Source organism: Trichosporon asahii (genome assembly GCF_000293215.1).
Source record: "Trichosporon asahii var. asahii CBS 2479 unplaced genomic scaffold scaffold00018, whole genome shotgun sequence".
NCBI classification, from domain to species: Eukaryota; Fungi; Basidiomycota; class Tremellomycetes; order Trichosporonales; family Trichosporonaceae; genus Trichosporon; species Trichosporon asahii.
Genome location: NW_014040906.1, coordinates 714,440 through 728,108, shown reverse-complemented (window position 1 = coordinate 728,108; position 13,669 = coordinate 714,440). Strand labels below are relative to the sequence as shown.

Genomic DNA, 13,669 nt, shown 5'->3' with positions numbered 1-13,669 from the left:
TTCTCTACGAGGATCCCTTCTTGATAGCTATTCGTCGCCACTCTCGGTCTCGGGCATAGCTCTCGCCGCCCGTACGACAACAGAGGACTGAGAGCCCAGTGACGGTGCCACGGTGCAAGGATAGAGCCATCTCTGATCGGCAATTCTTAGCCTCCCTTCGTAAACGCTCAGGCTAACCGTCTCGCAGACGACATCGTGCATACGCCTCTGAGTGCTGAGGAGTCGATCATCGCTCTTAGTCGATATTTGTCCGTACGGACATCGAGGTGTTCCTCGCGTCCCCGCCGCGTAATCTCTTGTCCCTTCATGAGCGCCGATGAAGTCAACCGCTCAAGCAGACTCGACAGCGGCAGCGTTGGTGGGCGCAACAACAAGAACGGGGTCAGGATTCAACTTTCGAGCCTGAAAAACCAGATGCTCTGCGGTCCTAGACTTGCCTGTACCGGGTGGGCGGAGATCAGCGACCGTATTAGCCCCACCAACACTTACCCCTGGATGAGGAGAAGCGGGAAACGACCCGCAGCGACAACGGCTACCGCTTCCGCCTGTCGCTCATCTAGTTGATAGCGGGCGGCAATCGAATTGACGTTGCGCTCGTTAGGGTAATGAGGGGGTTCGGCAGGGCCCAGGAGTACTTCCATGAGGCCGCCTCCCTCATCTGCGCCGAACGCGCCGCAGGTTTCGGCACATGGTGTCCAGACTAGAGGGCCGCACCAGCAGCGAGACCCCTTCCTGCACCGGTTGAGACATCTTCGACATGACAGCTACGTCTATCGGGTGTCACAAGGACGTTGATGCACGATCGCAATCGGGATTCCCCTTTAGGCACCGACGGAATTGTACTCCTCGTCGCCTATGTGAACGATGGCGAGACACTCAGAAGAAATGGGGCAATCATCTCTCATACTGTTCTACGCTGACTTTACAGACTGTCCCGCCTTTCAAGCGTGTTTACTAAGCAAAAATTGCATGTATAAGGAGATGCAGCCATGTTAGCAGATAGCCACATTCGCCGCAGTGCCACGAAAATTTGGTTCCGTTCGCCTCCACCTCCACCTCCACATTGCTCACGTACTCAGGTCACAGTGACTGGAAGGCCGCAACAGCTTGGGTGTGAAAGGTGCTGCAATCCGAAGCTCTGTGTAGTATGAGGCCGGTATGGTTTGCTTGAAGCTCGCGAAGGACGGTAATGTGCAACCCCGGCCTCACCGCACGTTCACTGCAGACGTGCTCTGCGCTTCTCGTTCTCACTCAGAGCAGATGAGAGTGTCAGCCTAGTCCGGTGGGGACTTGCGCCCCAAGGCACTAGTCGCGACCAGCTGCTCGCCTACATGCCTGCAGATCGCAGATCCTCTGAGTGCTTCTGTGCGCTCTGCATTAGGTTCCGCTCACATGCATCACACGTCAGCTCTTCCAAGCCCGCACGCTCATTCTTCCCTGCAATTCCCTGCTGACAGTTCACAATACCTTCACCCGCATCTTCAAAGTCTTTCTCGAACTGCGCCAACAATACCTCCTGCCTCTTGCAATCCCAATGGCTGCGAGATCTTAAAGCTAGATCTCCTGACCTTCCACCACGACCGAGCTTTTCGTATCAGATGAAGCTCTCCTTCGACTTCGCCTTCCCCCTTCTGACTTCGGCGGTCCGCAAACGTGTTGCCACTACTCAACGCAGTCTACAGCGGCCAAGCCTCTTCCCTCACGTCCTAGGAGGTGGTCGACCCCTCAGGCCGAGGTCAAGCTTGGAACAGGCTCATCGCGGCCAAGAAGAAGACGCTGCTGAAGCGGACGTCCCGATCCGATCGCCTGAGCGAGTTCCAGTCCGAGATACTGGCTCGCCTGTTTCTCGAGAGCGTTGCAGCGCAGACGGCCCATCGCTGCGACGGCCAGTGCGGCACGCACTATTGCGTCGGTGAGTCCCTGGCCAAGCTGGTCCTGACCCTATCCTGAGGCAGTATCCATCTGCGGACTGCCACCTCTTCAAGGCTGTTTTCAACGGCAAGGCTATTTCCTTCTCGTCTTAGGAAGCACGGGAGGGATGGATCGCGCTTGTACAGGAAGATTTTGACGACGTTGAGCCTGCCGACCGGCTCAGAGTCTGGGAGAACTTCATCGTCTCGGCCGAGAAGGAAACTCTGCTCCAGCAGCAGGCGGCGAAACTCGATCGCCTCAGCGAGTTCCAATCCGAGACGCTGGCTAGGCTGTTCCTTGAGCGCGTCGAGGCGCAGACTGCCCATCGTTGCGACGGCCAGTGCGGCACGCACTATTGCGTCGGCGAGCGCCACACAGAGCTCGTGGCTGCCGCGCACGACCCGAGCGATGAGTTCGCAGAGCGGACAGTGTCCTGCGCACAGTACTACGGAGAGGGAAGGTGCATGAGCTGCACAGCTCAGCGCTACGTTGAGGGCGAGTTCGCCAGGGACCTCTGGGCCCAGGCGATCAGCGACATTCAGCGTCGCGACAGCGCCAAGGCCGCACCTGGCCGCTCCATCTCGCTGGCTGAGGTGAGTTCGATTGCTCCGCTGCCACTGACAGACGCAGGCCAGGGCGCTGAATGCGTCGACGTTCTCCGACGTCGTGCCTAAGTCATCTACGACGACGAACGAGGCCATGGTTGACAGCATACTCGAGTGGCTGGCTGGCGGGCCACCATTGAGCGAGCTTGACAACACGTGCCTCCTTGATGTCAAGAAGGTCTCGGCCGTCCGCCAGAAGTACGAGAACCTCCGCAACCGCCGATACGCGATGCGCGAGAGCCTTGATCTGCGTCGTCAGGTCTTTCTCGAGGACGACGGCGCGCCCGCCGCCGCCGCTTACCACAAGCTTGGCGAAGTCGAGATAGTACCTACTTGGTACAATCTCGCCAAGGGCGGCGGGCACGGTCGCGGCATAGATGTTGTCATCGGCAGCATCTACCTGACCAACCAAGGGCACGACGGCAATGCCCTCAAGCCGCTCCTGGACGCCGGTCAAGGCGTTCACACGGGCTATATGAGGCAGGATCTTTGAATGTCAACGAGAAGCTCGAGGTCATCAGTCTCGAGGAGGCTTGCGAGGAGCTCTACGCCAACCCGGGTCCCGAGCACCTGCTCCTGCGCAGCAAGCCGGAGGAGAGCAGGTCGATCGTCGACCTCATCGACCAGTACGATCCGGCTCCGGGCGAGGATGACGCCGTGCTCGAGCTGCTGGAGTACTCGGACACGTTCGTAGAGGAGCACAAGTAAGTCACATTCACACATCAGACGCTGACAGGTAGAAAGTGGAAGGGCAAGCACGTACCACGGAACAGCGCCGGCTTCCCGACCGTGTTCTGGCCCGAAGCCGAGGAGGAAGACGTATGGCGGTTGGCGGTTAGAGTGTTGTGCCGAGCGGAGGAAGATTGTGACTACATCTTCCCGCCGTCGGATAAGAACGGGCCGGCCGGCGTCGTGTTTCTCTGGGTTGCCCACTGGATCAAGTGCGGCACCAGGAGCATCCTCTCCGGCCTGGAGATCGACTTCGTCCCGCCCCGCATGGTCTTCGGCGCCCGACGCTGCTCGCGCACACGGTTCACCACGCGCCGTTCGACCTGGGCTTTGCCTCCGCCATGCCGACCTCCCTGGCAGACTACGACGAGGCCAAAGTCAGTGCGAGGGTAGAACTTCGGCTGGAGAACCGCCTGGTGCGGTCCTGGCGCCTCCCCGTGCTCGTCAGCATGCTGCGCAGCGCAGGTGAGTGAAACGTTGCATCATTCCGATACTGACAGCAGCATCGACGGCGCAGGAGGTTGTCGACGGCGCGGCGGCGTGCGAGCTTCCGGTGGAGCTGTTGCCATTCAGCCTCGCCGACGACGTCGAGAGAGAGTACCGATTCAATGGTCTCTCGGCGACAGAGCTTTCGGTGCGCTTCGACGTCGAGCTCGACACCTACGTCGCCTTCCCTTCGGCCATGGTTCAGCGCCGCAAAGAGCCCAAGGACAGGTAGAGTGGGTCACTCGTCCTGGATTGACGCTTACTCTACCAGGACTGCCCGAGGAGACGACGGAGCGGCTGAGCACGGCGTACACTGTCGTTGGTTTGCGCCACCTGCTCATGGCCAAGGGCGCTCCCTCCGAGGGGCCCAAGGCTGAGCTCAGTCGCAAGCTCGCCGAGTTTCAGGACGGACCGGATCTCGACCTCGTCGAGCCGTCATCCAGCCTGGATTTCATCGAGCTGATGGAAACCTACCCGCGCCGAGCAGTGCGCCGAGCCGGGGCTCCCAGTTGAGGGTGCCAAGGACCAGCTGGTGATGCGCCTGCTCGAGGACTCCTACGGGGAATGTGTAGTGTTCCGTCGGCGAGGCTCGAGGAGCGAGTTCTTCTCGCGAGCGTGGGCTCGCTACGTCGTGCGCGACGATTGGGCTACCGGGGACGCAGGTGAGTCTTGCGTGTGTCGGACAATTCAGCTGACGACTTAGTGGTCGACGCTCGTATCGAGGCTGTGCTGAGGAGCACCGAGGTCGTTTTGCGAAGACACGCCAGCAAGTGCATGCTCGGCTCTCGCTCGTCGTGTTTGACGAAGCGGGCTGCGCTACCGAGCCGGATCCCCTCGGTGTCTTGCAACTCCTCGCTGCGCTGTTCGTGCTGATCGGCGACCACCAGCAACTTCCACCCCTCGTGACTTCGCGCACTGCCGCCGGCGTCGGTTACCAGCGCAGTACTTTCCAGCGTTTGATTGAGCGTGGAAGCTATCTAATCTTCCTGAAGTGAGTAACCCGACACTTCGAAAACTGAGAGTCAGTACCCAGCGCCGGATGCACGACCTCATCTTCGCAACGATCAGCGAAAGCGCGTACCACGACCGCCTTCTCAGCGCCGACTTGCAATGGCTTAACCCTCGCAAGACGGCTGTTCGCCATCGGCATTGGGCGCTGGGGCCGGTCTCCTTCGTGATGACTCAGTCCCACCATGAGAAGGTTGGATTGTCCGTCGCGAACAAGGGCGTGGCCAACGTTGCTGTGCAGCTTATCGTTGCTCTCGACGCGATCGCCTCGGCGCACGACCTGCCAGCTCCGGTCTCGGTCCAGATTATCTCCGCGTACCGCGGCCAGCTGCAGTGCGTCAAGGACAAGCCGAGCCAGCGATTCCTCAGGGGTCCGGAAGGGTGGCTGGTCGGCTCGCTCGTCGTCAACGTGTCGACGGACGATTCCTTCCAGGGCCAGGAAGCGGATGTTGTGGTCGTGTCGACGACACGCCACTCCACGCCGACCTCCTCGCCGGGATTCCTGGACGATCTGGCACGAGCCAACGTGGCGCTGTCCAGAGCGCGTAAGAGCCTGGTGATCCTTGGTGACCCCGTCATCTTGCGCAGACTGCCAGCTTGGTCCACTGCGCTGCACTCCGCAGAGGGCTACGGTCGACTTGAGTCACCATCGCAAGTCCAGGCCACGAGCGCGGTCTCGCGGGGCGCTGTCGCCCAACAAGCAATGTGTTGGACTCGATTCGGCTGGCAGGAGGGAGCATTCTCGGGCAGGAATGGGTGGGGGTTAATGGCAAGCAGTGGCTGTAAGACGCGGAGGGTGTGGCATGGACTGCGACGGTCTGTAGTCGGGAGACGTAGCCATCACTGTGTACCCAGCATGTGATTTTTGTGTTTACAACCTCTGTTTCGGCATTCAACACTCGAAGCAGCAACATCTGCGGTCATGTTCGAGGCTAACTGTTCAGCTGAAGACCGATCCTGTCCTCACCTCTTGACACGCAGCACTCGTCGCGTGCCGATCAGCTCACATCAGCCGTTCACCCGTTCCGGATCTGGTTCACTTTCCGACGCCTTGTGCCAGGCTGACAAGAACAGTCAAGCACCTGACCTCGGTCATGGCGCGCTGTCTTGCCACTCCGCGTGTCTATCGTGTGGTTCGTTTGTCACCCTCTCTCTCTTCGTGCGAAACGGCGCAGACGAAGGTCAGCGGGAACTGCGCCGATACTTGGAGGAGTGAAGGCTCGATCAGAGGCCAGCACTCTGCGCGTGCTGCGCCGACATGCCAGTTGACGTCGGTTATACTGCGTAGGTACGTGCCGCGTGCCCATGTGCCCGCCGAGGAACCGGTGGGTCCGGCGAGCCTGAGTGTCTAGCAATACTGCGAGAACTCGAGTGCAAGGTTTCTGGCTCGAGCTGGTTCGTGTGGGGGACGCTGTAGTTGGCCAAGTCGTGAGTTTCCGGGTCGACAGGGGGACAGGGGCTCGGTTGGCTCGGCGTCCTCGGCGTCTTCTTCTGTGCACGGCTAAACGGCCGAACCGAGCTACACGCTTGGAAGTCATGGAGCTCGACACAGGTCGAAGGCACCCCGGGCCTGGTATGCGTACTCCTCCCGCTGCGACGACGCTCCGACAGCAAGTATCAGCAGCTCCAAGGACGGAGGAAAGTCCCGACGTTCCAGCATGAATTAGCAGGCGTGACAGGGGGCCCGTGAGGGGAGAGGAACACCCGAGATATGCCAGGTCCAGAATCGCACAAAGACCACACGGTGCGCATGCATCTTCAAGCGAACAGTCTGTAGACGGGCCGTAGCGTTCCGGGACGGTGGGGACATGGAGGATCGGGAGGGAGAGCTGGAGCACAACGTGGGCTATGGGCGTCATAGTGTGCAATACGACTTACAAACGACCCCGTGCCGTGGCGTCTTCTCGGCGTTCATCTGGCGCGTCTGGGACCCTTCTGTGCAACTGAGAGAACTGCGGACGTTGTTCGGCGCTTCGGCGCCGCTGAATTGGGCCCATTCATCTGTTCGAGGTTTATCTGCAATAATTCGCCGTCTGCATTCGTCTGCCTCTCGGAGGCAGAACGAGAAGATGAATTCACGCTCGCTCCACGACCTGTCGTGGGTATCGCGAATCCGAATAAACGTTGTATGGACGTTGAGCGGAGGGTGATTCTCTAATTATGCAGAACGTGCAGAATTGCGGGGTAACCCTTACGGCTTACGGCGTGCGGGGAATGGAGCTGGGTACGGGAGATCGAAGGATGGAAGAGGGTTTGTGGAGGGTTTTGTTAAAGGAACGAGGAACGCGAACGGGTGTCCCTGCTCACGGCTGAGGCACGTCTGTGTCAGACCCAGGCTGGCGCTCTGGCGGAGCGCCATAACGCCATGACGACCCCATCGTCGTCACTAGCGCAGGTGCTTCAGCGATCGCTTGCTGCTCAACGACGAGCGAAGCGAGCGACACGAGCCAGAACGAAGAAAGCGCGCACGCACTTCGGTCGTCTACTCTCGGGTGCGTTTTAGTACTTTGGGCTCAACGTTCTCATTTACTACTTCTTCTGGGCATGCCCTCCACCGAAATTTCGAACGGTGACACGCCGTGACTGTTTCGCATTCGACCCTTGGTAAACGACATGACCTCCCCTATGCGACCCTTTGACAATCGAAGGCGTCAGCTGAGATCTGACAACCAGTGGGCGAATCGAAGTAAGCGACGGTGTGTCAGAGCTGTTTCTGGCTCAGCCTGGGCCATCGCGTCCTGTCCATTCGTTGGACGAGGTGACTCCCAGGGCGGGCAGCATGTCCTGTCCTGAACAACTCTCGGGTCGACACTGAGACAACGATGTCCACCGCGCGTGCTTTCTCTCCGACGTCCAGCAGCGGGCCCATGTGCCTCACGAGCATCCGAAGAGCACGCGATTAACGACGTTACAATGCGCACATGTGGGCGACGGTGCCGCGGCGCGATAAGGTTGGGTTCGGCCTCCTAGAGTCTCCGAGTCTCCTTGCGCCAGGACCTCGATTCCCCGTCAGTTTCTCGTACATGGTTTGCCCGTACGCTGGGAGAGTGCTCCCGTATGCTCCTTGGGTGCGCAATATATTCACTCGGAGCCCGGAGTATGCCGCGTGACGCGCCCACCGAGCTTGCTCCTTGGCTTTCTGGTTCCCCGGAAGCCGTTTGCACCCGCGTGCTGCGCGCTCGCCGTAACCAGGCAGAGATTCCGAAGATTAAGCTTCCAAACGGCCCCGCTGCCTCGTGTGCACTGGACTGCTTGCGACACTATGTCAGCCAAGCAGGGGCAGTCACCCGCGCATTGGAGCAAGCTGGCTTTTGTCCAAGAGGAGCAACTGTGAGCACACATTCCATCACGCAAGCCAGTGTGCACATGAGGAGCTCGAGCACGCTGCCACAGGGCACGCTGATAAGACTCCAACACGGGGGCGAAAGCTTATTTCTGGGCGCAGACCCTCGGACCCACTCGCAGTAGACAGCCTGACAGCAGAGCTGTTAATCTGTGACTTCGGTGACCCTTCCGTCAGACCTTGGGTTGTTAGCGCTTCCAGCTGACTTACGGACCCTCAAGCTCCGGTGCTCGGAGGGACGGACGGCGCTAGCTCAAGCTGGCTCCTGGCTCCTGCGACGTACCTCGTACCTGCCCTTCAAGGGTCATGTACCTGACTAAGGACAACCTATTCGTCAGCATCATCGACCTCCTGCACCACCGCAATGTCTGTCTCTGTTTGTTGTTGCGTGCACGCGCAGAGGAAGAGAGCCAAGGGTTGCACATCGCACGTCTCCTGACACACAAACGCCAGCGCAGCACGGCACGGCGGCACAAACGGCACGGCGCCGACCCACGCTGATGGTAATGCCGTTGGGGCTGCCGCGCTCCATCAGCCGGCGGCCCGAAGGAACGCGAGATGCATGAGCGCATCGCGGTCGCGAGGGGCAGCAGTCAAGGCAGGACGCAAGGAGCAGCAAGAGGAATTTCCAAGGGTTGTGATCCGCAAATGCAGGCGCCGCGGATCTGGGGCCGAGGGGGGGCCAGCAGCGGTGAGGGGTGAGACCGGACCTTTCAGGCGGCTGTCAAAGCTATAAATCTGGGCGCAATGCAACACACCCATGATCGGATCCCACCACCCCTCCAACTTTCTCTCCACCACTACTCTCTTTCATCCTAATCGCAATGCCCATCTACCTCGCCGAGAACATCACCTCCAACGCCGTCTCCGGCGCCGCCGCCGCGACCTCCAACATCGTCTCTGGCGCCCAGGCTGCCACCTCCGCCATCGGCTCGGCCGCCGCCGCGGGCCAGTCGGCCGTCACTGGCGGCGACAAGGACAAGGGTGCCGCCCCGTCCTTCAAGGCTGCCCTCGGCTCGTGGTCGTTCATCCCCATCATCCTCGGCCTCGTCGGATTAGTCGCTTCGGTGTAAAAGCAAGTGAGTAGCCTCTACTCGGGCATGCCTGCTCCTCAAAATCGCGCACCAAATGCAGAGCACATTCCATCCAACTCTGCCCCGCATCCCACCCACTCTGCGGCCTTCTTCCTCTCCGCCTTCTGCCGTCCTTCCCGGGCTTCTGCCCGAAACTCTTCCCTCCCTCACCATCCGAAGTTCACCCGTTCATCCCGTCCATGTCCAACAGCAGCTGACCTCTCTCAAGTGCAAATTCACCCTCGGCGAGGAGTCGCACATTGCACACACGGACAAACCAACCACACTCACTTGGCTCTTCCCCTCCCAGCTGAGGGCAAGTACATGACCGTAGTATGAATCAGGAAAGAATCAGTTGTATCGCGTACCTTCAGTGCTCTCTATACCCAACGCGTCGAGGGCCCCTCCTCGCCCGTTGCGCAAACTTACGGCATCAGGAGTTCATTAATCTGAAGGAACGCGGGGAAGCTTCAGAACGCAGGGGTGTGAAAGCTCTCAGCCCAGACCAGGCAACCGTCTGGTCACCCCCGCACACTAGGCCACTCCGCGTTTGCTCGGCGATAACAGCGTTCGGTCAGACGACTTTTGACTCGGCGCGATCGCGATCACTTGCAAGCGAGGTTTGCTGGAGCCAAGCGAGCCGAGACCTGGTCTCGGCGCGCAGCGCAGCGCGTCAGTGCATCCGTGCTGATTACGCCGACGTTGATGCAATGCTGTGCGACGAGCGCAACGATGCGAGCATCTTGTAACAGCATCCGATCCGCTGGATCGCGGATCTCTGCGTCAGCGGCGCTCTCCCCGAGCAAGCGCGGGAGGTGAGGTCTGGCCCCGACGCGCCCGACGGGAGGTGGGCGGATCTGTCGTCAGAAGCCGAACACCGCCTGGGGACCTGTGCTTGGGGAGATGGCCTTGATGGGCGTGTTCGAAACGTTCCTTGTGGATCACAGAAGGCTGCACTTGCCGACGCGAAGGGGTGCACTGCCGCTTCCGTCGGGACTCCTTTCCGGCGGATGAGTCGCTTGCTGATGCCCCGTATCCAGGAATCGCTGCTTGCAAGCCTTGGCCCTCGGACAGCGAGCAAACACATAAGTTACATAGAAGTCACAGGGTATCTATCCCCACATGTCCACGGGCGACACCGGGCAGTTACATCAGATAGTCAGCGTGAGGAGGACCTGGTCAACGATGGCCTGGGGCACTGCGTCCTTGCCCGGGACGGCCTCGACGTGCTGGTCTGGCCGGACGAGCACCGCACCATGCTTGAGTCCAAACCCGTCCTGCCACACCTTGCCGGCCTTCTTGTCGACAAACTCAAAGTCCTTGCCCGCCTCGAGGATGACGAGCGGGATGCGGTGCGCTGCAAGCAGCATGCGGAGCTGCAGTGCCTTCTTCCCCCATGACCCGGAGTGGATGAGCACGTAGCTCGCGGCCGGGACGAGGTCGAGCGTGGAGTACTGCCACTTCTGGAGCTTGTCCTGGCCGATGTCGCCGGCCATGTAGGAGAGGTCGACGGGCTTGAGGTTGTTGAACACGGGTTGCTTGGATTTGACCCACGCGTGGGGCATGCGCGCGCCGCGCACGTACGCCGGGTGGTACGTCGACGCTGACTTTGGCTGGTATGCGCTGTAATAGATGTAGCCGAGGTGCAGGTTGAGGTTGTCAAAGTGCTCGGCCTGCTCCTGGATCAGCGCCTTGAGGTGCGCCAGCTTGCGCGGATCGGCCAGCGAGCGCTCCATCTCCATGCGCGCGATGGCGGGGTCGGAGCTCGTCGTGCCCAGCGCTTTCAGCATGGCGAAGATGTTCTTCCCGTTCTTGACCGACTGCAGGCTGTTGCGCACCGCGACGGGCCGGCGCTCCGCCTCGTAGCTCGCAAACATGGCGGGCATGTCGGCCCAGGCGTGGTAGGTCGCTGCGATCTTGTAGACGAGGTTGTGCGCGTCGCCGATGCCCGAGTTCATGCCGAGTCCACCGGTGGGAGGGTACTGGTGGGCGGCGTCGCCGGCGAGCACAACGTTGCCGCGGTAGTACTGCCTCGCGACTTTGCGGGTGAGGATCCATGGCATGCTGCACTCAAAGTCGAAGGGAACGTCCTGCCCAATAGCCGCACGCACGATACGCATGCACTTGTCTGGGGTGAAGGACGCGAGCGGGTCGTCTGGCGCCACATTGTGGATGAGGACATGGTTGCAGTCCAGGTCGTACGAGATGATGAACCCGCGCGCCTCCGGGTCGAGGATCCAGTGCAGCATACCGACGCGGTCGCCGACGACCGCGCGCAGGTCAGCATGGAAGTGGATCGTCATCATGACGTCGGCCGTCTGCTCGCCCTCGCTCTTGATGCCGAGCGCGTTGCGCACAGCGCTGTTCGCCCCGTCCGCGCCGACAATCATGAGACTCTCGACCGTCGTCTCCTCGCCCGTGTACGTGTCCTCGACGCGCGAGACACAATACGTCGTCCCATTCGCGTCCATCCGCTCCTCGTACCCCGTCCACGTCCAGCCCTTCCGGTAGTCGACCAGGTGCTGCGTCGTCGGGTCTTGCAGCAGCAGCGTCTCCAGGATCTCCTCCAGGTCCGGCTGGGACACGTTGTGCGTCATCTCCGGCGAGTAGTTGAGCACGTCGGCGTGCATTCGCTCATAGTCTAGCCGTCCGAGGTTCTGTCCGCTGAGATTTGTCACGAACTGGACGTACTGTGCGTCCTCCCGGTGCGCGGGAAGACTTCGGAGCACATGCACCGGAACGTTGAGCTGTCGGCAGATCTCGAGGGAGCGGGGGGACAGGGCGTGCGCTTTCGGCACGCCGAGGCGGCGAAGGTGTCGAGCGACGAGGATCACGGGCACTGGTGTCAGCGTCAAGCTGTAAGGCCGTATGTCTCAGATCGCCAGCGGCGGCGATGAAGTTGACGTCTATCTCGCCCGACGGCAAGACTTACTCACCGTCCTGCTTGACAAGTCCGTACGCGAGGAGCAGCCCAACCGGTCCATTTCCAATGATGAGCACGGGCAGTGGTCGCTTCAGTGAGGGCATGGTGTAGAGTAAGGTAGTACGTCGAGGGGTTGCAGTGGAGAGGAGCCAGAAACTTTAGCTGTCCGGCACAGTGAGATGGGCCCTCTGGCACCTATCCTCTACCCGCTGCTTGGCCACTGGCTCTGGCTCTGGCTTTTGGACACGGGACACGGGGACACTGGGGCCAGCGGGCGCGAGGTGGTACAGGGATGCCTGCAGTTGCAGCCGGAGTAGGCCTGCGTACGACGTCGAGGTGCAGGTGCAAGAGGTGGCCAAGGTGCCCGAGCCCAAGCCGGTCTCACACTCGCATCAGCGCCACGGCTCCTCCGGAGCTGCCCGGTCGCACGGGCCGCCACTCAGGAGCTCGTCAGCCAGCCGAGCATCAGAGTGTCGCTGCTCCCCCACATCTGGGTGTGCTTCGCTGGAGACAACGGCGTCAGGGGACGACGCCGCTGCGTACCCCGTCTTCCAAGTGTGCGTGCCGCACTGCATTGTCGTCTGCTTGTGGGTAGCCAGAATGTAAAGGTTAAGTGTGGTGTGGTGGGTTTGTCGTGAAAAAAGTCGCGCGCGTCGCGTTATCAGCCATATCGGCCAACGTCGGGTAGATATGGCGCCAGGCACCGGGCGTGCGCCCTCAGCCCTCCCTGCTCGGCGCGGAGAATCTCAATACCACATTCGCCCTTGCTTCATCTCTGGTTTACACGACCGGGTGCCGACAGTCTTGCACTCGCGCACGCATGCAGATCATGGTGCAGTCTAATCGCGACCACTCCGAATAAGCACGCACGACCGTCAGCACGGGCTCGATCACGGGAGAAACTAGGGTGCACAGCGCAGACATGGGAGACGTGGATGCGATCCGAGCTTGTGCGAGACAAGCAAGGCGCCTGGCACCTGGCTGATGGAGGCGTAATGATCCGAGCGGCGCCGCTGCGCCAGCACGCCTAGGACGCCGATGAGGGGACAGCGCGGCGCGCGGCGGGCACGAGGCGTGCCGGGCGTGCGGTTCGTCCCGTTGTGGCGTAAGCGGTGGGCCGTGGTTGGCTTGCGATGGCTTATGCCCTTGTGTGCTCCGGATCCTTGGCGGGATATGGACAGTTGAACGCCGGTGGTGTAGCTCCGAATGTGCTGGAGTATTAGGAGAAGCTTTGTGATCAGGAGAAGCTGCGAGATGTCTGGGCTGAGGAGCGGTTCGAGGAGAGAGATGGGTGCAGTCACGGGACTCAACCCCTCCCTGTCTACGCCAGGTAGCGACACCTTTGGGCTTGTCACTCTTGCTGGGTTCTGTCACCGCGGCGCTTGCGGCGCTCTCTTGGGGAGAGGGCGGTCACCTCTGTCGCTTCTGGGCTGATTTCGGGCCGGAATGGATCTCGTCTGGCTCATGAGTAGGATCAGCGGTGTGGGTGACCTTTCGCCTCATCACGCCTCCATCACTGTGGGTCGCCTGATCAGCAGACTGTCAGTGATCTGTCAGCGATACTTGCCCAACTGGCTCGGATGCACTACGG

At 60.8% G+C, this 13,669-nt stretch overlaps 2 protein-coding genes across 2 annotated transcripts; one reads left to right on the top strand and one right to left on the bottom strand.

Annotated features, from left to right (window-relative positions):
• Positions 1-1,598: 1,598 nt before the first annotated feature.
• On the top strand, positions 1,599-5,955 carry A1Q1_08196 (uncharacterized protein; the record flags this gene model as incomplete). The annotated part of the gene is made up of 11 exons (XM_014326343.1): positions 1,599-1,889; positions 2,025-2,504; positions 2,587-2,976; positions 3,024-3,220; positions 3,290-3,425; positions 3,470-3,710; positions 3,763-4,217; positions 4,304-4,362; positions 4,435-4,722; positions 4,800-5,521; positions 5,690-5,955. The coding sequence occupies 11 exons, from the start codon at positions 1,599-1,601 to the stop codon at positions 5,953-5,955; spliced, it is 3,525 nt and encodes a 1,174-aa protein (XP_014181818.1).
• Positions 5,956-10,306: 4,351 nt separating this feature from the next.
• Positions 10,307-12,182, bottom strand: A1Q1_08195 (FAD binding domain-containing protein; the record flags this gene model as incomplete). Its single annotated transcript, XM_014326342.1, has 2 exons — positions 10,307-12,011; positions 12,088-12,182. The coding sequence occupies 2 exons, from the start codon at positions 12,180-12,182 to the stop codon at positions 10,307-10,309; spliced, it is 1,800 nt and encodes a 599-aa protein (XP_014181817.1).
• Between the last annotated feature and the right edge of the window lie 1,487 nt (positions 12,183-13,669).